General features: G+C 58.0%; 1 protein-coding gene across 8 annotated transcripts in view; it reads right to left on the bottom strand.

Annotated features, from left to right (window-relative positions):
• The window catches only part of Syt7 (synaptotagmin 7), a 60,968-nt gene extending 37,789 nt beyond the window's left edge, over positions 1–23,179 (bottom strand). For all 8 annotated transcript variants that reach the window (XM_047516784.1, XM_047516786.1, XM_047516785.1 and 5 more), the window contains exons 1-2: positions 22,820–23,179; positions 641–744 (exon numbers count right to left, since the gene is read on the bottom strand). In XM_047516784.1, coding sequence (XP_047372740.1) covers positions 641–744; positions 22,820–22,850 — 135 coding nt within the window. In that variant the 5' untranslated portion in view covers positions 22,851–23,179. The remainder of the gene's footprint in view (positions 1–640; positions 745–22,819) is intronic.
• Positions 23,180–23,704: the final 525 nt, after the last annotated feature.

Below are 23,704 nucleotides of genomic sequence, written 5' to 3'. Positions count from 1 at the left end.
CGGGGAAGGTGGCTCAGCCGGCTTCCCTCCCAGCGCCCTTGGGTGATGAATGTCCCTCCAGACGATCTCGTTACTTATTGATGGCCTAATCCTGCTCTTTAATTTCCCAGCCCTCGTTAAAAATGAAAAGAAGCCGTTTGTGCTTGTACAAACCGGGGAGAATCAGGATGGATGTGCGGGCTGCTGGGGGGCGGGGCGGGGCGGGCGGTGCCTCCTCATTGGCCAGGAGACTCGGCTCAACCACGCCCATCTAGGGGGACTGAGAAGGGAGCGGCGCGGCGCTGGCGTTTGAGGGGCCTCAATTCTCAGTCTGTGCGTGTGAGTCTGCGGTTCTTTATGCGGGAGGTGGGGCGCGTGCGCACGAGTGCACGTGTGTGTGTGTAGTTGCAAGCGTGCGATGACTGAGACCAAAGGCTGTCCATGAATGTGCCCCTAGATGTGTGGCTCTGAGTGTAAAGATGTATGGGATCAAGTCCCAGGCAAACAGGGTGTGCGTATAGTAGGAATTTCCATGGAACTGTGCCTCCACGGGCAAGTGGTCCATCTGGGGCGTGCACTTGAGAGAGCGCACAAGCCTGTGGCTGCAGGGTGAAGGGGTGCAGGGCCAGATCCCCCGCCCAGGGGCCCTCAGGAGCCTCACCAGTTTGCGCTGACACCAGTGGCAGAGGCCGCAGAGGACGACAGTGACGCTAAGGCTGACGGTGATGATGGCAGAGACCAGCAGGACATCGCGGGTGGGCGCCCCTGGAGAGGACAGGCACATGTCAGACCTTCATTGGCCAGTGCCAGCCACTTTTCATCCAAAAGCTCCCCAGAACACCCACCCTTCCACCTTCTGGCCCCCACACTGAGCTCTGAGCCCTGGTTCAACTCCCACCTTTGTCTTACTGGAGGAATTTAGGAAATCCCTCACCCCTCCATGTCTCAGTTTCCTCATCTGTAAAATGGGAGGCTTGTGCCGGCTGGCATCTTTTTTGGTGTCTCCATATCATTCTCCAAGCCTGACACCCTGAAAGGGAGTTGCCACATGTGCCCCTTAGCTCAGCCAGTCTGCACTAGGTCCATCAATTCCTCTACAGGCATCACTGCATCCTCGTGGCTTTCTGCCCGTCCAGTCCCCAGTCTCTCCCCACCCCCACTGAGTGACAACTGCAGTGAGATGGCCTAAGGCCTAGTTCCTACAGTCCCTCTTAAGGGTTTGGCCAAGGTTCATCAGCCACATGTGTAACGAAAGGGGAAACCTCTGGACCCCTCTGATCACATTAGTTCAGTTTTCTTTGAGGCCCCTGTGCTGGCCTCTGCTCACCCCTGTCTTCTCCATTCATAGCCTGTGAGCTCACCTCTGCCCTCCCACCCAGCGTTCCAACCCCATCTACATTGTTTACAACGTCCTAAATGCTCTCGGGCTACCCTGCAGCTTCCATTCTAAGAGCTCGGCCGCACCCTTCAAGGAATCCTGCCTCTCCTCGCTGGGTGGCTTTGCACTAAGCCACCTCCCCTGCCTTCTTCACAGGTGCTTGTAAACATCAGCCCAAACCAAGTGTAAGGAAGGCAAAACCCTGACCAAAAATGATCACGCGGGGGAGCGAGTGGAGAGAATGGCACACCCACACGTGCACGGTAACCACGAGCACCCCGCCATGCGTCCTGAAGTCAAGGAGATGTGGTTTATTTACAGAGGCGCCTGCGTGGGCTTCTCAGTGCCAATGATTGTGGTAATTAAGAGTTGACAATATCTGTTTGGTCCTGGTTCCCGCGGTTTTAGCTTCCGCCCTCCCTTCCTCTCCTGGAGCCTCCTGCTTGGCCATGAGGAAGGCCCAGCGGTTGCCCCCAGCTCCCAGGGCTCTCTGGGCTCCCTCCCACCACTCCAGGACCCTGGAGTCCATTTGCTACCTGTCCTCTCCAGAATGCCACCTGTGTCCCCTCTCTCCCTTCCCAACTTCCTGAGCCACCTTGCTATAAGAGAAGGCCACCTGTGCAGCCCCCACCCATTCACTCGCCACACCCACACAGCCTGCTCCTGTACAAGTAAGTGTGCAGCCCCAAACCACAGGCAGTCCCCTTGCCTGGTTCCCTGCCAATGTCGAGGCCCACAGCAACCTTGGGCTCTGAGCAGGACAACCTGCAGCAACCAAGTCCAGCCCCCTGGGCAAGCCGCTGACATCAGTGGAAAAACTGACCCTTCCTTGCTCAGAGGATGGGCCAGGAATTCCAGGTACTCCACACTGCAAGAGTAACTTGGTCCTCACAACAACAACTCAGGTAGGTAAACATTACGAGTTTCCAGGGAAAACCCAGTCGCCAAGGGGTCAAATACATGCTCAAAGTCATTCAGCTAGTGAGTGGGAGAGCCTGAGTTCAAACCTACCATGAACTCTGAGGTATGCTCTTTGCCTTGACATCCCATCCATTAGAGGTGGATGTTTGGTGGTTCTCAAAGTGTGCTCCTTGGAACCCCTAGGGTTCCCTGGGATCTCCCAGGGGCCATGGCCATGGATGCTGAGCAGCTAAGGCTCAAACCCTGTCCAGCCACAGCAACGTCGTTTCCCTCAGCTTTGCATCTTGTGCAGGAAGTTCCATTTGAAGAAGGGGATGTGTTACTGAGGGAAGCTGAAACCCTCCCAACGGTGACTCTGGGGTTCCCTGCAATGTACAGAATGCCATCATCTTCTAGGAAGCTGACTCTTCCCCTCCCCAAGATCCCCGAGCCCCCTCGGCATCCCTCGGACAGTCCTGGAAGGCAGGGTGGAACAAACGCTTGCCACTGCAAATTGCATTGATGTTGGGAACAAAAGTGACAAGGCGTCCTTGGCCAGCATGCCCTCAAGTGATGTCACCATCAAGGGGTGCAAGCGTGTTCTCGCCTGCCAGTCAGAGCCAACCACTCCCGGAGCAGGGAGTCACTATGTCTCTGGCTGGAAGGGACCTTGGAAGTCATGAGTCAGGCCCCACCGATGCACGATGCCCTGGACAGCCCTGGCACCGACAGGGAGCTGCTTCTGCAGAAGGCTGGCCCTCCCGGATGGCTGGTGGGCCTGCTGTGCCTTGCGCTGAGCTGACTGTCTCCCTAGAACCCTCTGCCGTGGTCCTAAGCCTGCCCTCCGGGGCTGCTCTGCCGCATGACGGGCTTCCAAATCCTTGCCGACAGTTTTCATGTCCCCTTCAAGTCTTCTCCAGGCACAGCCGCCCGGCCCTTCCATCCCTTCCTCAGATGACATACATGGTTCCAAGTCCCCTATTGTCAGCATATTAACATCTGGGAAAGAAAATATTGCGGCCTAGTCAGCCTGACAGGGCTGAGTTCTGCAACCTATCCTCGGGCAGAGGAGACATCCTGGGTCCCTGAGGGTGAGACGCAGACAAGGGCAGACAGATGACATCGGGAGACCTGGGAGGTCGGGTGAGCCAGGAGCTGGGCAGAAGCAAGCCTGCTCGCCTAATCTCAGGGGTGTCTTGGGAGTGCGGTGTGGGCTCAGCCATGCTGCTGCCCCCCACCCTGGTCTGTGGTGGGCATGTCAGCTGATCAGGATTAACGCTCTGAGTCCTGTGGGCGGAGCCGGTGCTCCTGGCTGCGCTGTTCCCCAAGCAGATCTCAGATCAAGCCTGTGAACCCCAGGAGGTAGCCCCACTCCAAAGGTGGACAAAATGCCACGCACAGGCCTCCTCTCCAGCAAGTCAGCTCCATGAGGGCAGGGCTTGGTTTCTTGCTTGCCACCGTATTCCCAGCACTGAGGACAAAGCCTGGCCGATAGCAGGTGCTCAATAAATGCTTGTTGTGAGAATGGATGTGGAAGAAAACCAGCCCTCTGGGAGTAAAGATAGCAATGGAGGCTACCAGTTATTAGTCACTTACAGTATACCACACTATGGGGCCCACGAACATAGGAGCTATCTCTGCTTTGCTCTCTGCAGTACCACTGTGAGAAGAACGGTGTCTGACACACAGAGCTGCTTAGCAAATATTTGATGAATGTTCAATGCTCTTTTGTCATCGCATTGGTCACTCACACAAGATGAAAAGAAGAGATGGGATGGCCATCAATGACAGAGTTTCAAAGCCACTTTTACACACACACACAGACACCAGGACCCCTTCTACTTTTTCCCCATGTCCCACTTGGCCCAACATACTTCTGATTTTTCTAGACTCAAATGAAAACACCACCTCCAGGAAGCCCTCCTTGATCTGCCCCATGGGAGTTGACTTCTCCCGCCTGAGTTCCCCTCGCACTGTGCCTGCACCCAGCTTTTACAGGGCAGTGAAGCTGGGTGCCGGGGCACACTCAGGAGGCTGCGGCAGGGGGATTGAAAGTTTGGGGCCAGCCTGGGCAACTTTACAAGCCCCCTCACAACTTAGTGAGACCCTGTGTCAAATAAAAAATGAAAAGATCTGGGGATATAGCTCAGTGGCAGCGCACCCCTGGGTTCAATCCCCAGCACCAGATAAAAGGAAAGAAAAAAAAAAAAAAAACCAAACCATGGAGTAGAGTGAAAAAGCACCAGGCTGGAGCTGGATGGCCTAGGCTCAATTTCTGGCTCAGATTCCTCCCAGCCAGGCGACTTTGATCTCTGTGTGACTCAGTTTCCCCATCTGTAAATGGGGCCTAACCACAGTACAGCTCTCACGGGTCTGCTGGAAAGTTTAAAGGAAAGTGGACACATAAAGCACTTGGCACAGAGCCCTTCATGGAGTAAGCGGGCAACGAATGCTGGTTATTATCATGGCATTACCATGCCATGCCTATACCAGGGAACCTGGGCACGGAACTGGCACCCCCGAGTGCTGAGTGAAATGAAGTGCAGAGCGGGAAACATTCTGGCCTTCCCCAGGACAGCAGGGGCCCAAGACTGGACCATAGCAAGGATCAGGGAACATCTGTGACATGGAAGGGGAAGGTGGAGGCATGGGGACAGAAAGTGGAGGCAACAGCAGGAAGCCAGGCTGGGACTCAGGTGTGAACTGCAGACCCAAGTTGGTCCCTTGCCAGGGCTCTGCCCCCACTCCCAGCTCCTTCTCATCTCCTCAGCAAGCCATGATTTATGGATGAACAGAATCAAACGGGCCGCTGGCTGCTGGGATGCCCCAGGGAGCTGCCGGAGAGGGAATGGACTTCTGAGGGCAAGCGCACCAGCTGCCCAGGGGGGCACAGGAGGAGAGCCAGAAGGGAGGCAGGTACAAATGCCCAGGCCACAGACACAGACACCAGTGTGGCTCTCACACACACGTGCCAGTCACCCGGCACAGTCCCGTGTGCACATTCACACTCATAATGCACCACACACCCCCGGCCACGGCCATGACATATCCAGTGCACTCTGCCATTCATGAATCTGGACATTCGCACACTTCCCCTGGCCTGGAACTCTCTTCTGCATGAATTTGCCATCATTTGTCTACTCAAATTCTGCCTTTCGTTCCAAGGCCAAGCAGAACATGAGCAGGAGACATGCGGGCAGATGACCCGGGTTCAAGCCTCGGCTCTGTCCCTGGCCAGCTACGTGACCCAGTAGATCTCAGTGCTTACCTTCAAATGATGACAGTAAGTCAGAGAGTAAGTCCTGACTTCCCCTGCTGGGGTGGTGCCGGGACCAACGGAGAGCTAACATTAACTGAGGACATACGATGTGGCAGACACTGTCAGGAAGTTCATACGCACCTCAGGTCATTCACATCCCCATTTCACAGGGGAAGAGACAGAGGCAGGGAGAAATAAAGGCACTTGCGCCTGTCCTCTCCTGCCATGCTGCCGTGGTCTCCCTCTGAGCAGAGCGATGTGACGACATTCTGTACCTTGCTCCACGGCAGGACCCACCCGTACCCAATTCTCCTCCTTCCCACAGCAGGCCACTCCTCCACACCTCGGGGTCTCGCATGAATGTTCCCGCTGCCTGTGCTCCTTCCTTACATTCTCTGTCTTCAAGGCACCTAGCCAAAGATGGCCTTTGTTCCCTCCCACAATCCTTTCTGCCCTCCCAGGAACTATATTGGGTTCATAATTAGTTCTTTCTAAGTCCTTCCCGCACTGGGGGCCCCTGGAGGACTGAGACCCCAGTCTCAGCCTTCATCTCTGCAGCCCCAGGTACAAAGGAGAGGCTAGGTGAGTATCTGCTCAGCACAGGCATGGAGTTTTTCAAGGCCCCAGAGAAGCCCACCTCCCTCAGGAGGCCCTCCCCTGTGACAGACACAGCAGACTCTTCCTTTTCCAAATTTGAGAATTGACCCTCTGACGAATCCCCTTTTCTTGGGACGAGACCTGTCCCCTGAAGACAGCCAGTGGGATAAAACCTTGTCTTCCCATTGCTGAGTCTTCCGTAGCCTGCAGCCCAGACCACAGTACAGAGAAGCCTCAGGACACAGTGGTCATCTGTGTACATGGCCCTTCCCCAGAATTCACTTGTCTTTTCACTCTTAGATGGAGACATGCATACTCCCTATGCCCAGCGGGGGCTCCCCAAACCATCCGATGTAGACTGTCCCCTTTCCTGCAGGCTGGTACCCCCAGATCCCGAGCTCTGCTCTCCTTACCAAGTGCTTTTTGTCACAGTAACTAAAGTGTGCTGGGCATCAAATCATGTCCACAGTTCTTAGCACCCCTCTGAAAGTAAACCTCTCATGCCCATTTTACAGTGCGGGAAACTGAGGTTTGAAAGGTTCAGTACTTCTCAGGAGCTCACAGCAGAAGAGAGGCAAAGCCAAGATTGGACCTGAGGTCGTGAGACTTAACGTCTGTGGCTGTCCCTCTTGTTCCACCCCAGGGGAATGATGCCTTGAAACAACTCACTTGGAAGACAAAGGCCAGAGGAGGAGACTGATGCGCACCAACTAGAGAGCAGCTAGGGAAATGGCCCTCACCCGCCCCAGAAGATTTCCCAAGAGAGCCAGGGCTGAGTTTCCCCAAGCACTTCAGAGACCCCTGGGACACACACGTTTCTTGGAACTCTCCCTCCACCAGCCCTGGTACTGGCCTTGGTAAAGCGTCCTTTGAGATTGAGCCTCAGGCTGCCTGAGGGTTCCAGAACAGGTTGGGGGATAGGTGCTGGAGCTGGGCAGGTTAGGAGTGGAAGGAGGATGGCGTTGCCCGATGATGTGCCCAGGGCCCCCTCTCTGGTATTGACGAGGGTCCAGTCACTCTTAGATGGAGCAGAGGGTGCCCTGGGTAGTCGGGGCTCGTTTGCCAGCACCTTCCCATCCTGAGCCCGCCTCCTCCGCCAGCCCCCAAGATGACGTTCAAGGTGGAGGAAGTGTACACTGGAGTCATAGGTTGTCACAGGAAGCACCCTCCACACGCAGGCTGAGCAGATGGGAAAGGGGGAAGACGCAAGGGCACTGAAAGTGGGCAGAACCCACCAGCCCCAGGGCAACGTGGGCATGGGAAAAGGGACATTTTTGTTGCCTGAACGTCCTCCCTTCTCCCCCGCGACCCAGCACGCACAGGAAAGCCAGCGAGAAGCAGAGGTGGCAGAAAGGAACAGAAACCACAGAGCCAAACCCCGAAGCCTGGACAGCCGGGCAAAGCTCTGCTTCTTGGCAGCATGCAGCAATCTCTGCCCTTTCTCCACCCTGAAACGCCCCTTCCGGGCCACCCACCTTGGGAACGGGGCAGCTCTTTTCTTGCAAAAGGAAAAAGAAAATGAGATGGGCGGGAAGAAGGACAAAAGAAAAGGAAGGCAGAGAGAAGGGCAGCGCTCCTTTCCCAGGCTCCCCCTGTGCCCGAGGGACGTTCCCTCTGAGTGTCCTTCAGAAAGCAGCAGAGGTCCCCACAACCCCTCCAGCCTCACCTGGGGTGGGTGCAAGGCTGGCAAAAGAGGAACCCCGAGGGGAATTGTTTTGGAAAGTTACAAGTAGCTGAGAATAGGGGCTTAGCACGAGCAAGCTTCCTCAACCTTGACTGTAATAAAAACAGATAAAGCGTGAGTGAGCCAGGGAGAGCCTGCTGGCAGGGGCCGCAGAGGCCGGCTGGATGCAGACGGTTTAGAATTCAGACGAGATGCCAAGTGAGTAAACAGCGAAAGAAGGATTATCTGGATGGGCCAGGAGTCTTTCCAGCAAGAAATTGGACGGGGACATGTTGGGATCCACAAGCACTCCGGCTCCTCACCAGGGAGCCAGGCCTGGTCAACCAGGAGGGCCTCGTCACACCTTCCCTACCTCTGCTCTCTCCTCCAGCAGAGAGAATGGCCTTGGGAAGACTGTCTCACATTTGCACCACGCACAGTTTGCAAAGCACCGCACACTCTACCGAGGTTTCACATCCACTGTCACATTTAATGGAGGTGGTGGGGGCGGAGTCTTCTGCCCGCCACCTCCACCATCCAGAGCTCTTGGCTTAGGAAGGTCTGAGGCATCCAGCCCCAGTATTCAGCCTCCAAAGAGGGGGAAGGGAGGGGGCAGGCCATCTGTAGACCCCAGAGAGCTGCTGAGCCGGAAGTCACCAGGGTCAAAGCTATTCAGGATGGACATGGCCAGGTGTCAGCTCTGAGCAGGGAGCCCAGGCCGAAGGGTATGTAGCCAAGAGCTAGCCAGGAATGTGCCGCCCTCCCCACCCACCTTGATCCCAAAGCTGATGAGATGCCTGGGCAGCCATGAAAATGATCATGTCTATCAGAGCAGCAGGAGCCCAAGAAAGGAGGAGCTGAGATGGAGGGCCTCTCCGCCAGGAGTGCGGAGCGGAGGCAGGATCGGGGACGTGTGATGATTAAGTGCAGGCCTTGACCACTAGTTACTCCTATGAATAATGCATTGTTGTGCCTTGGCCTAAATCAGCATCTTATTGTTATTAATAATACACGGCTGCGAAGAGCTGGGTTTGGAAGAGTGTGCTGTGTTTCATGTGAGGATCTCAGAGTGCTGTAGAGTTCCTCAGATTGATGACTCAACTCTACCTCCCCAGGCCACAGGCTTGCTAACAGGTCAGGGCACCTGCCCTTCCCTGGCTCCCTCCCACCTGAGGCTTGGATCCGTGAAGGCCACAGGAGCAAGGAATTGTTCATTCTGGGATTGAAATCCTCAGCCGGGGCTTTTGGCGGGGGAGGGGAGTGTTCTTAATTTTTGCCAGCTCAAGGGCTCTTGAGGATGCGACAGAATGTGATGGAGTTCCCAGAGATGTTTAAGAGAGAGGTAACTAAGAGGAATCCAGGTGTGGGAGAGACGGTTGGAGACAGACCAATGGGGATCTGAATCAAGTTATATTACTCACTGGCTGTGTGCCCTCGGTCTACTCACTTACCTCTCTGGTCCTCAGCCTTCTCACTAAGATTTAGGGTGTCAGAGTCCCTCTAGTAGGTGCTGTTTTAGTATATTATGGAGGCACTATCCTTTACACCACAATTAGGACAGAGCCCTGCAGCCAGCCAGCCAAAGTGCTGTCCATGGTGCTGAAACCCACGCCGGCCGCCCTGTCCCTGTCCTTGGTGCTGAAACAGATCTCGGTCCTGATGCCGCTGGACCCTCTAGGTGGCCCTTTGCGTTTGCTCCTGGAGAGCAGAACCCAAGAGACTGGAATCTTTTCACGATTGTAGCAGTGTTTCCACTTTCATCTGCAAGCTCCTCCCTGGTCAACCCCTAGCTGAAGCCACAGCAGAGACTAGCCAACCTTGAGGGCTCTGCTTCCTCAGATGGCGAGGACCTCAGTGAGACGTCCAGCTTGGGGGAGGTGAAGTGACCACTTAGATGGTGCAGCTGGTGAGTATCGAGACTGACCTGGGGAAGTGCATCTGCCTGCCTTAATCTTGCAATTCAGCTGGATCCAACTTACCATCCTTCCAAGCTCTGGAGCCTCACTATCCCTTAGGTGTCTCCAGGACCACTCCGCCTCTCTACTCTCCTCAGCTCTCAGTTCTTTACCCTGCTAAGGTAAAGACCACACCCTCTTCCTTCCACGTGAGCCCGCCACACTGCCTCCTGGTGGCCGGCGCCGCACTGCACCCAGAGCAGGAGCACAGAAGGTCCCCAGCGGTGGTGCTGGGCGGGCAGGGAAGGAATGGCAGACGGCCCGGCCCCCGCCGCCCCCTCACCGCTCCTGGGGCAATCTGGCACTCTGAGCTTGCACTGTTGCCCAACACCCGCATGCTCCAACTTGTCCGACTGCGTTCTGGCCTCTTTGGGTGCCATGCAGCCCAGGTCACAGAGCAGACTCCGGTCAGTCAGGCAGACCTGGGACAGACAAAACCTTCTGCTCCCTCCCCCTGGTGGGTGGGGTAGACCTGTCGAAACAATACCAACTTTGCTGCAGGGCCAGTCTACCAAGATGAATGCAAAGACCTGTAACTTGTCTCCCCGTAGGGCAGAGGCCCCAAATTTTCATGCCCATCCAAAGAGAACCTTGCCCACTGCCCCTCCCTAGGAAAAAGTGGGGGGCTGGGTTAGAAGACTACAATCACAGGACACCCCGATTTCCCTGCCCTACAGGTGGGAGTTCTTTGAGAAGCAGTTATACTTGGTAGTTTTAGGCTTAAAATTAGCCTAAGTGGGTGTAGAAACTCCCCTCTTTCCATAAACAAAAAGCAAAACAAATAAAACCACCTGAGGACAATACCCCGAATCATTGCTTCTCTGGATCCAGGCAGGGACTAAAGATAATGGCCTTGAATTATGTAAGATCTGTCTGGTATCATTTACTGAACACTTACTATGTGCCAAGCACTGTAGTAAGAGCGCTTACAAAACCCCCGTTGGAGGAAGCACCATGTCCAGCATCCTATGGATGAAGATGGTGGGCTTCAGAGAGGTGAGGTGACCACTTAGATGGTGCAGCTGGTGAGTATCGAGACTGACCTGGGGAAGTGCATCTGCCTGCCTTAATCTTGCAACTCAGTTGGATCCACCTTACCATCCTTCCAAGTTCTGGAGCCTCACTATCCCTTAGGTATCTCCAGGACCACTCCGCTTCTCCACTCTCCTCAGTTCTCAGTAGAGAGCCACATGGAGGAAGACAATACGCCTCACACTCCGCAGCACTTACAGCTCTCGAAATGCTTGCAAAGCCACTGTCTGAATTAAACCTCATGCTACTGAGGGGCAAGGCAGGTAGAGATGACCTGGCTCTGATTTTAGAGAGAAAACTAAGACCCCAAAGAATAAGTGGCTTGTCCCAAGTTGCAGTGAGCAATACAGCCAAACCTTAGCTGAAGATCATGAGGGTGCCCGCCCAGGGCTCGCTTTCCACTTGTCCAAGGCAGGGGTCCTAAGGGTACACCAGGCAGGGAGTTCTAGAGACCTTCATCTCCTAAGGGTCTTCCTGAGGCCATGACCAGGGCTGCTTTCCCCTCCTGCTCCCTAGGGGCCATCAGCTGGCTCAGCTTTAACTTGGAGTCTTAGAGTCTCATTCTAAATGAAATTTTTTTCCAGGCAATTACCTCCTGCTAATTAGGAAGCAAGGCTGCCAGTCCCTGGGCCCTGGGTTGACCCCTTTCTCAACTCACAGGAGTGGGGGTTGTGGAGGTACTGGGTAATAGCACCAGCCACGGAAACTGCCTGGGTCAGGGCACATCAGGCCAAGGGGGAAGTGAGGGGGCAAGGAGTTCCAAGGAACTGGAAGAAGGGAGGTGGGGATGCTGGGGAAGGAGGGGCTCTGAAGTGGGAGAGAGCCAGGGAACAAGGAGCTGAAGGCACCTAGACACACCCAAGCAGAGTAAGAGAGACTGAGGCTCCAAAGTAGCAGAGGGCGCCAGGAAGATCCAAAGAATCTGGACTACAAGGGAGAAAGAAAGGAAGAATCTCAGGAATCAGAGAGAGAGAGAGAGAAGGGGGGATCTCCCCCTGCAGAGGAAGAGGAAGGAAGACAGTACCTGGAAAATGGCTATGATTACAGGAGAGGAAAAGGCAGAGAAGGGGAGAGACTAGGAGACTCCAGGGAAGGAAAGGAGAGAGGAAGGACAGGGAGGAAGGAGGAATTGCTGAAGGAAAACCCCGGGGAGAAGGGGGAGGAGAATGGGGGAGGACAGCTTGGAGTGGCAGCTCCCAGAGTCCCAAGAAGGGCTCTCTCTATGTCATTGTCCTTGAGCCTCCCCCAATGTCAGTGCCCAGCCAGCCGGGCCTGCACACCCTCCTCCGCAGCCACAGGTGCAGGCGGGCATGATGGCAGGCCACCAGCCGGCTCAGGCCCCAGATGCTCCACTCACTGGGGACAGACGGCCGACCTCCCTCCCTGCCAACCCGTGGGCCAAGCCAGGACCCTCCTGGGTCCCACAGCACTGTGACCAGGTGCCTCTGCATCTGTGTTGTCCAGCCTCTTTACATTTTAGAGAGATCAAGGCCCAAAGAGAAAATGGTGCTTGTCCAAGGTCATATAGCAAGTGGGCGATGAAGCCAGATGCAGAAGGCTCAAGGGCTGAGTCCCAGAGGTGGGTCCTGTTCTCTCTGGGGGACACAGGAGGTAAGATGGATCTCCATTGCCAGCAGCCGGTCCCTGATCAGAGCCCTGTGGAGTATGGGCGGCAAATGGAAGGGAAAAGGGTGGCCAGAGGCTGGAAGGGAAGCAAAGGAAGTGGCCACTTATGGAGCACGGAGCAGAGGACTATGCAGCTCACCTCACTGAGCGCTTACCAAGGACAGTGTGCCAGTTACTTAAGACACAACCTGCAGGATCCTATTTGGCCCCAAGACAACCCTGTCAAGTACATATCACTATTATCCCAAGAGAGGGAAGAAAGTGAGCCTCGGAAGGTTGAGCGACAGCCAAGTCCACAGAACTAGCCAATGGCTTAACTGGAACTCAGGTCACTAGCCACATTGAGGCCACTGCCCTGAGGAACCCCTCTGATATGGCATTATCTGAAGATGTTGAGGTCCGTGAGCTCCCAGGATCCGAACCCAGCTCTAGTAGAATCTAGGCCCCAGAAGCCAATAGGACTGCAGTTGTGTATGTGGGGACTTCTTGTGGCCCCAAGGGGGTAGAGGCAGTACTAGACTTGCACAGCCCTATATTAAGGCACTGCTGTCTGATATCCAGACTCAGCTCCGCCACTAGCTTCCCGTGTGATTCTGGGTAGGTCATCTGCCCTCTCTGGGCCCTGGTGCTCTCACCTACACCATCAAATGGTGGGACTGGATAATGACAGCCCCTACCTGTGTGGTGCTGACAGGCCCAGTTCTAGGGGGTCCACACACAGTAACTCGTCCTGTCCTCCCAGTGGCCCCAAGTTGGGACAGTCATCTCCATTCCATAGTCAGGAAAGAGAGCACCGTGAGGCTACAATGCCCAGGGTCACAAAGCAACCCAGGCACGGCGGACCCAAGATCTGGACCCCAACACCTCTGGCCCTGAGCCCTGCTCTCATTCCCGCTCTGCATTATTTCATTGAGGACTCTCTCCGCCCTGTGGGGTGCCTGAGAGGTCTGTCCACAGCCCTCTGCGTGGGCACCTGTGCCATCACGTTTTCACACGGAAGCACATCCTGTCAGGTGCCTGCACGAAGTGACGTGTCTGCTCATGCTTCCACCTGGCACAGCCACGCTGGGTCACACATGCCCACCAGATTCCCAGCCTCAACAAACAGGCCAACTGCAGCAGGTACATGCACGTGTCCCCCTCTCTGGGCACTGGTTGATTTGTGGGGACTGTATGGCACTCTGCAGCACATAGCCACGTGGTGGTGACGTGGGCCACCACACCCTTCTCCTCTGCTTCCCTCTAGTGCCTGGGTGGCTGACACGTCACATCACACACCTGCCGCACCCCCATCCCCGCCGCTTTCCTCACGCCTCTCCCCTCACAGAAGCGGGCACCTTCTCCAGGAAGGAAGCAGGCTGGAGCACAGCCTGGCTCCCACGGCCCACGGATGCCAGCCAGCCCGGGGGTGGGGAGGGAGAAGCAGGAGCAGCCAGAGGCTCTGGGGTCCTGGGGCCCACAGATCCCATCAGAGGAGGAGCCCTCTCTCAGTCCTGAGTGCCCAGATGAGTTCTTGAGATTCTAGGGACACTGGCCCTCCTTGGTCATTGCCAGATATGGGGCCAGATGGGGATCTGGGGACAGAGGGTCTGGGCAGGACTGTGGTGCCACTGGGGCTCCTTACCATTGCACCCCTCACCCCATTCCTGGTCCCTGCTCTCTCCTCCCCCTGCCCAAGCATCTCAGAGTCCTGGGTATTTTTAGGCCTCAGCTGACAGGCTGTGAAATCGCTCCCTTCGCACCTCCCCAACCAGGCGGGGGCTGGAGAGGGAGGAATGAGGTTGGGGGGGGCACACAGACAATTCACCAGGCTCCTCCAGGGCTGGCAGGTGCCAAGCAGGGAGTAAGGGGCTCCTCCCTTCTCTCTGAGTCTCCCCTGGGGAGAGATCCCTCCACCTTGCCTGGAGAAGAGAACAGGGAGCGGGTGGGAAGGAGCCTCTGTTTCACTCGGGGACTTGAGAACAAAGGCTTCAGAGGACAGCCCAAGCACTAAAAGAGGCGCTAGGGACACCTTCCGAGTCCAGCTCTGCAGCCAATACCAACTCCTAGTGTTCTCTTCTGAGAGACAGGCTGAGAGACAGGCTGGCTTGGATCCTAGTAGGATACGAGAGGTGCCAGGCAGTGCAGCCCAGTGGTTAAGTCCTAGCCTTTCTAGTGAGGCTGACACAAATCCTTATCCCTGCTCTGCTGAATGGTCTGGCAAGACCCTCCAGCTCTCTGGGACTCAGTCTCCCCATCTGTACAACAGTGGTAAGGATAGTGCCCTTGTAGGACGGCTATGAAGATGAAATGAAATAATGTATAGAAAGAACACGGTGGACCATGGGATTCTCCCTGGCTGCTTCCCTGGCCCTTAATTTTGTCCCAACCACCCCTTCTCTGGGCTGGCTTTCTTTCTGTGATCCCTGCAGCAGAGGCTTATAGTTGATCCTGTCATCAGGCTCTCTGGTGACTGTCTGACCACCTGCCGCACTCCAGTGGAATGAATCCCCAGCTGCAGGGTGTGAGCACCCTAGCCCACCTTCCTGCTGCTTGCTGTAGGGCACACACACACACACATCAAGTGTGCACATGGAACCAAATGTCAACATGTGTGCATATTCCAGCGCCTTGGCGTGGGGCGTTTGCCCTGGATGACCCCCGATGGGAGTGGGAAGATGTACCCAGGCCCTGCTGAGAATGGGCCCCTGTGCCAGGGGCTGTGGGCATGGAGAGGGAGGCAGCCCGCCTAGTTGCCGTGGAGACAGGTTTGTTCGGGTGGGGCTCTGGAGCTCAGGCCTGGTGGATGGAGTGTGAGCTGTGTGGCTCCCCAGGTCTGGTCCTGGAGCGCGTGGCGGGGTGGGCTGGGTGCAGAACCCATCCTCGGGAGCATTAACCTTGTCTCTGGGGCCCTGGATCTGCTCCCCTTGGCTCTACATCTCTCCCAGAGAGGCCTCCTCTGATGCCTCAGGTACAAGGGCAAGCCTCCTTGGGGTGTTTATTGATGCGTCAGGTTACCTTGACCGCCCACTACCTGCCACAAGCTTGACAAAGGCAGGGAGGGCCCCAGTCCAGCACGGTGCCACAGATCTCCTGGTACTAATGCCTTGGCAGCCAAGTGAAAGACAAAGGAGGGGCTACACAGAGACAGGCCCAGGTAGCTCACAGCTGAGACTCTGGCTGCATCTACCTGCCTGCCTCCAGGCTCCACTGCTGTGCCATGGAAGTTCTTTCTAGAGGTCTGCTCCAAAGCCTCTATTGCCTTGGATTTTAAAACAAAAATCCAGTTTTCCTATTTCTGAATGGCAGTCCATTTGTAATCTGGCCCGACCTATCTTCCCAATCCTCATCTCCTTCTATAGTCCCCCAAGGTCACCCTCCCAACCACATTCAAGCACTCCCTGCTACCTCAAAGGGCTAAGACCCTCAGCACACTGGGCCCCACCTTGCCAAAAGTCTCACCTATGGTTGCTCACATTGCAAACTCTTATCCTTCCTTCAAGATCCAAGGCCCTGCACCCATAGCTCATGATCTTGGGCAGTGGCATGGCTGGGATCCCAGACAGTCCCTTTTTTCTTTTGTAGTACTGGAGATTGGACCCGGAGGCACTCTACCACTGACCTACATCCCCAGCTCTTTTTTTTGAAACAGGGTCTTGCTAAGTCGCTGAGGCTGGCCCTGAACTTGTGATCTTCCAGCTTTAGCCTTCTGAGTCGCTGGGATTACAAACATGCACCGCAGGGCCAGGTTTCTGGACCAACTTCTAATTCCAAGTTCCCACTTCTCAGGGTGTTCTGAGACCCTGCGTGCAGAGAGCCGGCAGCACATCTGTGCCACTCTGATGGTAACTAGCTGGCACTGGCTCACTGGAGCCCTCCCCAGCTCCTCCACCAAGGAAGGAGCAGGCATGTCCTCCTCAGAGCTTCCAGAACCCTCATCCCACACATCAATCACTTGGTACGGATAATGTTGATAACAGCCGAGTGTTTACTACGTGCTTGGCCCTCCTGAAAGATTGTTCCCGCCTTACCCCACTTCATCCTCAAGCCAACCAGGAGGAGCCGTCATCATGCGCATTTAAGAGAGGAGAAAAACCAGAGGTCACAGTGGTGGAGCAAAGTGCTGCGGGGACGTAGCAGATGACACCTCTGCCAGGACTCAACTCACACGACAGCACATATATAAGGTGCTTAGCATACACTGGGTGCTCCACCAAAGAGCTTGCTGTCTGGGGACTATCGCTGTTATCAGGAGAGCGGGCAGGGCATGCTGGGTGACTGAGAGGCACTGCTTAAGCACCAGACCCCCCACCCGACTCCTCATGAAAGAAGCAGCTCCAAGGAGCCCTTGCTGCCAGGGATGGGGTCAGGAATGGCAAGGAGGTGGGCAGGAAGCCCCACTCTCAGACATGGTGGCTTGGGGGAACCTGAGGGCTGCTGGAGGGAGCAACGACTCGAGGGGGCTGTGTGGGTCCAGGCTGGACCGAGCCTGAGAAGGCCGACCGTGGGCTGGTTGTGCTGGCCGTAGCTCTCTGGTCCCGCTGACACCACCCCATGGTAATGAGACGGATCCAATTTGTACCCAGAGCCCCGCCGGGAGCAGCTGCGCAGCAGGGTTTGAAGTAATTTAATTGGACACATTAGCCACACGGCTCTCTCCTTCACTCCCCTCGTGCAGGGCCTCACGCCGGCTCCCCTTTCACGCCACCAGACCCTGGCTGGGGGCAGGGTGCAGGCCCCACTAACCAGCCGGGACTGGCCATCAGCACCCCTCTACTCTCTCCTGGAGCTCCTGGGGGCCTGAGCACCAGAGAGCTCTCCTGGTGCAGGAGGAAACCATGGAATCCACTGAGCCTGGGGTTCAGACCTCTCCTGCTATCTCTTCCAGTGGACAGAATGGGGTCACCCCTTTTGTCCCCTGGGCAGCCCTAGAAGTCCCCAGTCTCCTGGTCTTCAGGAAGGACACTGAAGAAGCAGGACCGTGGCATGTGCATGTTCTGACAGCAACTTTGGTTTTGTGGCTATCAGGGTCACTACTGAGACAGGGGCGGCCCTCCTCTTAGGGCTCTGGGGGAGGGGTACACACACCCATGGACAAGAGTGACTACGGTCACACACAGAAGAGCCAGATGAGTTTGGCTCAACCAGCCAGACACACACACACACGCACAGTCACGGCGATGCTTGTGTCCTACCCACGGAAGCTCCCACGAACATCCTACAACCATACGCAAGCCCGCTTACAGCCAGGTGAGGCCCTCCCTGCAGACAGAGGTGTTGGAGGTAGCCAAGCAGGCAGGTGGGAGGGTGTGGCAGGGGGCAGGCAGTGTCCCTAGAGGTCACTGGCTCCGCCTGGCCAAGCACAGGGCGTTGGGGGGGAGCAGGGAGGAGCCCTCCCCAACACTTGCCGCCACAGCTCCCTGCGCACCTCAACGCACCTCCCTACAAATACACTCATTAGCTGCTGTTTACAGCGGGCACGGCACTCAGATGAGCGCAGCTATTACTGCCGGCCAGCTGCCGCCCGCACACGCACACGCACGTAGGTACACAGAGACCCGGTGCAGCGCACACCGCCCCGCCTCCTCTGCCACCCGCGCTGGAGCCCTGCACGCACAGTCACATGAACAGATCAATTCCCCAAACATCCCAGCTCACCGTACAAGTGGGCTCCCAGCCTGGCCCCACAGGCCACACACCTCTTGCAAGGGGACCTTCCAGGTAGAGGCTGCAGAGCCCCCCAGAGCAGGCCTGACCGCCAGTCCACCTTCACACCAACGGGTCTGGAATTCCAGGCGCAGTCTCTGGGCGCCATCCAGCCCCTTCCACAGGTCCCACGCCGTCTGCCAACTCTGTTCCAGCCCTCGGGGAATTCTGCTGGGTGAGACCAAAACCCTGCCCTCCAGACACAAATTGGACAGGGCCCAGGAAGGCTGCCCTGTTGCCTGGAAGGTCAGGGACCTTCATGTCCATGGAACTGGCACGATTCGCTTGGCACCACTGGCTGGGCTTCCCTGGCAAGGCAGGAGGGCACCCAGGCTGGGGCTGGCACAGGCTGACTCCGGCACCTGGCCAGACCAGTGACCTCCCTGGGAGAGAAAGCAGACCTCACTGGCTACAAGTACCACCTGGCAGGCACTGTCCATGGAGCAGGGCGCAGGTTCCAAGCAGGGCTGGCTCTGCCCACCTGAGATGCCTCAGTGCCTCTGAGGCCATGAAGCCGAGACTCCTCCCCTAGTCAAGAGTCCTCTGCTCAGCACTGGGTCCCCTTCCCCACGTGGCCCCCTCACCAGCTCCTCCCTGCTGTGCTCAGTTTGACTCGCTTGGCGGAAGCAGTTATTGAAAACGGTCCATCAGATTCAATAAGGATGCAGTCCCTGAGAGGATGGGCGGGGATGTGGCTCGGTGGTAGCGCGCTTACCTAGTGTGCGTGAGGCCCTGGGTTCCATGCCCAGCAGGGAGGGAGGGTGAGTCCTTGAGAGAACGGGATGGGCAAGAGTGAGGGTGAGGGGAAAGGTGGGGAGGAGGAGGGGTGGGGGAGAAGGGGACTATGTCCTTCTTCTTTGCGCTCCCCACACAGCAGTGCTGGGGAGCCGGGAGGAGCAGCCCCCACTGGCATGCTACACTGTCCCTGAGGCCTGAGCTTAGGGGGTCAGGATCTGGCTGGCCTAAGGCAGTCTGCTCACCTGATGCCCACCTGTACTTCTGCCTCCCAGCTGTCCCCTCACCTGCCACCAGCTGGCCTGGATGTTCCCATCCCCCTTTAGCCTGCTCTAGCTGCTTTCCGAGGGACTTTGGGGCCATCTCTGTCCCCACCATCCTCCAGTTCTTGAGCACCTAGACTGTTGGTGGAGCTGTCCCCACAAGGCCACAGAGCAGTATGATTAAGGCCAAGGAGGGGCAGGTCTCCACAGCAACTCTACAGCTTGGAGGTGGTGACTCTGGCCCACGCCCCCTAGAGGGCATCCTCTCCCACCCTGGGTGTGAGACCTGCTCAGCCCCAGACCCCTCTCCTGCCATGACTTTTGAGAGACCAGACTCTGGCCTAAGCCCAGGGTATAGACAGGGTGACCTGGGCACATGGAGCTTGGGAGGTCGGGAGAGAAGGTTGTCAGTGAAATGATGGGACAGAGTCAGGCCTCCTTGGACCATCCCACACCCACCCCAGCCCTGGCCCCTGACCCTGGGGATCATCCTACTGTACCCCTAATCTGCCCTTGTAGCCCATACCCCTAACTCCTGATTCATACACACAGCCTCATCAGTCTCTGCCCCTAACTTGTGCCCAGTGAGTGGAGGGTTACCTGGACCACCTCTGTGGGTCCTTCTGCCTTGGGAAGGAGACCCGCCATGCCAAGGGGAAGGACACTGTTGCCCATGCCCCCAGGAAATGACCTGCCTGACAGAGTGTCTGTAGGGGACAGATCCCACTAACAGGTGGGACAGATGAAGGTTTTGAGTACAGCTGGCCCTGAGGGGACAAGTTCACAGAGGGCTGGGGCTGGGGGCAGCCCCCGGAGCAGACCTCTCTCCCAGCAGGCCCCTCTCTGGCCTTGCTCACCAGCTCACCGCAAGGTCACCTCTCCCTCCCTCCTCCTCCCTGCTGCCGTCCTGCCTGCCCACTGCAACGCTGACCCCTGCAGGCCTGTTGAGGCCCTGCCCGGCTTGGGGACAGGCAATTGGAGGGACAGAGGGAAGTCCAGCCAGGTCAGTTTCGGGATGCATGGAGATAGAGCCTGAGGGTAGGGAGAGGGCGGAGGGGAGGCTGCAGGTTTGGACCAGAGTTCAGAGCAGGAGCCATGGGTGTGCATGGGAGGGGACAGGTCTGCGCTCCTGTTCCCCATGGGGATCTCGTTTCTTCCCACAGTCCCTTTCTTCATAATACACCGGAGCAGAGTGTGTAGTGCCTGGGGACAGGAGCCTAAGTGGGGAGGGAAGAGCACCCGCCAGGTAAGGTCTTAACCCTACACTGAGCCCTGTGGGGAACTGCAGAATGAGTAGGTAGAGGGAGGGAGAGGGCACCCCAGGGACACTCTGGATCCAGTCTGGGGCTTTGGGGGAGGAGGAGGGGACAAGAAGTGTTTTAAAAAGCAGGATCAGGCCGCAGGTGTTCCTGAGGGGGGTGGAGGAGAAGATGAGGATCTAAGAGGTTCTGGCTCCTGGGGGACCAGAGGGGAAAGGAGGGACTGGCCTGAGTCACACAGGAATCAATATGCATTTCTCACTCCCACCTGGCACCAAGAAAAGGGAACGGGGAGGGGGGGGTTAGGCAGAAAACGGGGCACAGAGCTCTGGCTGGGGGAACAGCATCAGGGGCCCTTGAGTGAGCTGAGAGAGGAAGCTGACTGGAGCTCTAGGGATTATAGGAGGTGGGCACAGAGGCCAAATGGAGGTCTCTGACCCTCTGGGGATTCCTGGATGACTAGGATGCAAACAGTCCCTGCCCTCTCCAGCCTCTCCTCGCCCCACCTAGTGAGTGTGTCGGGTCAGCCCCCTTCCTCCTCAGAGTGCCCCTGCCGGAGGTGCTGGTGAGCCCTGCAGCTGCAGGGGGGCAGGACAGGTCCCAACCCCAGACAGAGAGATTCCACCAGGGAGGGAGAAGGAGAGGCCAATGGGATGCCAGTCCAGGCCCTCTGCCCAGAAGATGCCAAGCCCATCGAAGTTGGCCTCCATGGAGAGGGCAGGGGTGCAGGGAGGAATGGTGATGTCATAGTGCCCAGGCGTGGGAGGGCTGAGGAGGGGGGAGAGGGAGGAAGGCAGGGCCCCAGGCCAGTGGCCTAACTGGAAAGGAAGAGGGCCTGGCAGGGCAAGGGGAGGGGACGGTCCTCATGCATCCCCGCTTCCAGCCTCATACCCTGAACTGGTCTCTCAACTAAGCTACTGCCTTCTGAGAGGGTGAACCAAGCGAGAGAATGCCCCTGCCCGCTGCCTGGTGCTGGAAGCTGGCTCTTCTTGGGGAAAGATGCTAGGGTTGTGACCTGGGTCCAGAAGAAGGGAGGACTCTCTAAAGGCAATGCCCCTGCAGCCCTTACCTAGAGGACAATCATGGAAGGGGACGAGGTTCCAGAAGAGAAGAGGAGTCTCCTTTCCCCCCAAACCCAAGTGCTGAGTGAGCACAATACCTGGCGCCCAGTAGGTGGTCCCCAGTCCACTTGGGCTGGAATGAACTGACAAGGGTGAGAGCCTGCTCTTCAGGAGGCAGGGGCGGGCTGAGGCTGCTCCTCCAGGAGAAAGAGCAAGTACGGGCTGGGGCAAGAGCAGGCGAAGCCGGTGCCCACCAGCCTGTCCTCCGACCAGCCTGTCCTCCGACCAGCCCGCCCTCAGGAATCTCAGGAGGAGCCCTCTGTGGAGGGTCTGCGGGTTGATTCCTCCCTCCAGCACCTGTACCCCAGGTGCAGCAGAGAGCCCACCAGACCCTTCATCTGGGACTAGGTCCTTGATTGGAGTGGTGCTTTCAGTGTCGGACAGCAACCCAGAAACAGAGACCCTGATACCAGAATTGATAGGCTGCGGGGGTCCTGAGTCAGGGGAGCACCCCAGATAGAAGCTGGGACTGAGCCTGGGCAGGAGCTGCAGGGGACCTGCCTACAGGTGGGCACTGCGTGAGGAGGCGTCAGGAACCAAGGAGGAAATGGCAGAGCAATTTCCCGAGGAAGGAGAAGGGACTGCTGGCTTGGGCTTGGAGGATGATAAGCAGACAGTGGGCTCGCGGCCACTCCCTTTGAGGAGAAATGCAAAGGGGTGCCGCCCCTCCCCCTCCCACCCCCGACGAAACTGGAGTGAGTTTGGGGTTCTTTGCTTCCCCCTCCTCAAGCCTGGGAGAACATTCCCCGGGGCACCCCCCATTGTCACCGGCCACTGCGCTCTTTCCCTTCAGGTACCCCTACCTCCCCTTTCAACGCTCCTGCGGTTCCCCACCCCCCAGAAGCTTCCCAGCCTTGCTGCTGCACCAGATTCCCACTTGCCCCCTGGCACCCTCTCAATTCACAGTTGGCACGGCCAATGCCACTCTGCTCCCCTGTGCCCACGATCTTGGCCCAAAGCAACCAGATCCTCACCTTGGGGTCCCCCAGCGCTAACATCCCAGGGCACTGGTGCTGGGGAGCGGGGGGTATCCCTGAGGGCACTGCCCTGCTCCCGCGGGGGCAGTGGCTCCTCGCTCCGCCACACACGTTGTCCTTGGGCTGCTGGGGGGTGGGGGGGAGGTCCTTGTGGGGACACTGCGAAGCCGGCCCTAGGCATCAAGCCTGGCAGTGTCCGGACTGCGGGGGTCGGGGTCCGAGCCGCTGCCACTCGAACCCGAGCCCCCGGGGCTGGGATGACCCTGGGGGACAGTCGGTAAGGCTCCAGCCGACAGCAGCCCCAGGCTGAGGCTCCGAGACGGCGCCTGGCGCTGCCGCCGTCCTGCCCGCCGGTGCGGGGCGCCCCAGCCCGCGCGGGGCCGCGCTTACCTGGGCTGGCCGCCTCCGGGTCCCGGTACATGGTCCCCTCGTCGCCGGCTCCCTCCGGGCTCCTCAGAGCCGCCCGCGGCCGAGCGCTGCTCCGCCGCCGCTGCAGGGCATGGGGCCGGGCGACCCCCGGGGGCGGGTCCGAGGGCGGGGGCCGCGCGGGCTGCACCGAGCCGCGGAGCCGGGGAGCGGGGGCCGCCCGCCAGCCCTCCCGCCCGCCCGCGGAGCACGCTGCCGCCGCTGCCGAGCCGCGCTGAGCCTCCTCCCTCCGGCCTGCGCGCCGCGTGTGCGCGCCGGAGCGAATGTAAGTGTGTACGAGGCCGTGTGTATGTGTGTGTGTGAGCGCGTGTGTGAGCGCGCCCGGGGCACCGCCGGCGCCGCCCGCCTAACGCCGAGCGCCGCTGCCACTGCCACCGCCTGCGCCCGCTGCCGCCCGCTGCCGGCCGCGCGCCGCACTGCAGCCCGCGCCCGCCGCCGCCCGGAGCCGCCCCGAGGGCACGGCCGCCGCCCCGCGCGCCCCGCCCGCCCGTGGCCCCCGCGGGGAGGGCTGCAGAGACCCACGGCTGGATTCTTTGAGCCCGCGGGTCCCTCCGCACTGCGCGACCAACTCTGCCCGTGTGCCCCAGCTGGCCGGAGCCTCGCATGGGGCAGGGCGGCGGAGTCGGCCACCTCCTCCGAGGTGCCCTTTGGCTCCGTTCCGAAAGGCGTGGAGTTCCACTCCGGGTTTTCCGCTCGGTGGCCGCTCGAGGGCGTCAGCTCTGGACTCGACTCCGCAGCGGTACTGGGAAGACGAGATGGTGTGTGCAAAAACCAGGAGTGGAGTTTTGCCAGCACAGGGCCTGCGCCCGCTTACTCTGATCATTCTCACAGCTTGCACGCAGTGGGAGC

This window comes from Sciurus carolinensis, chromosome 11 (genome assembly GCF_902686445.1).
Source record: "Sciurus carolinensis chromosome 11, mSciCar1.2, whole genome shotgun sequence".
NCBI classification, from domain to species: Eukaryota; Metazoa; Chordata; class Mammalia; order Rodentia; family Sciuridae; genus Sciurus; species Sciurus carolinensis.
The sequence above is the reverse complement of the archived record's forward strand: the minus strand, read 5'-3'. Positions and strand labels throughout refer to the sequence as shown.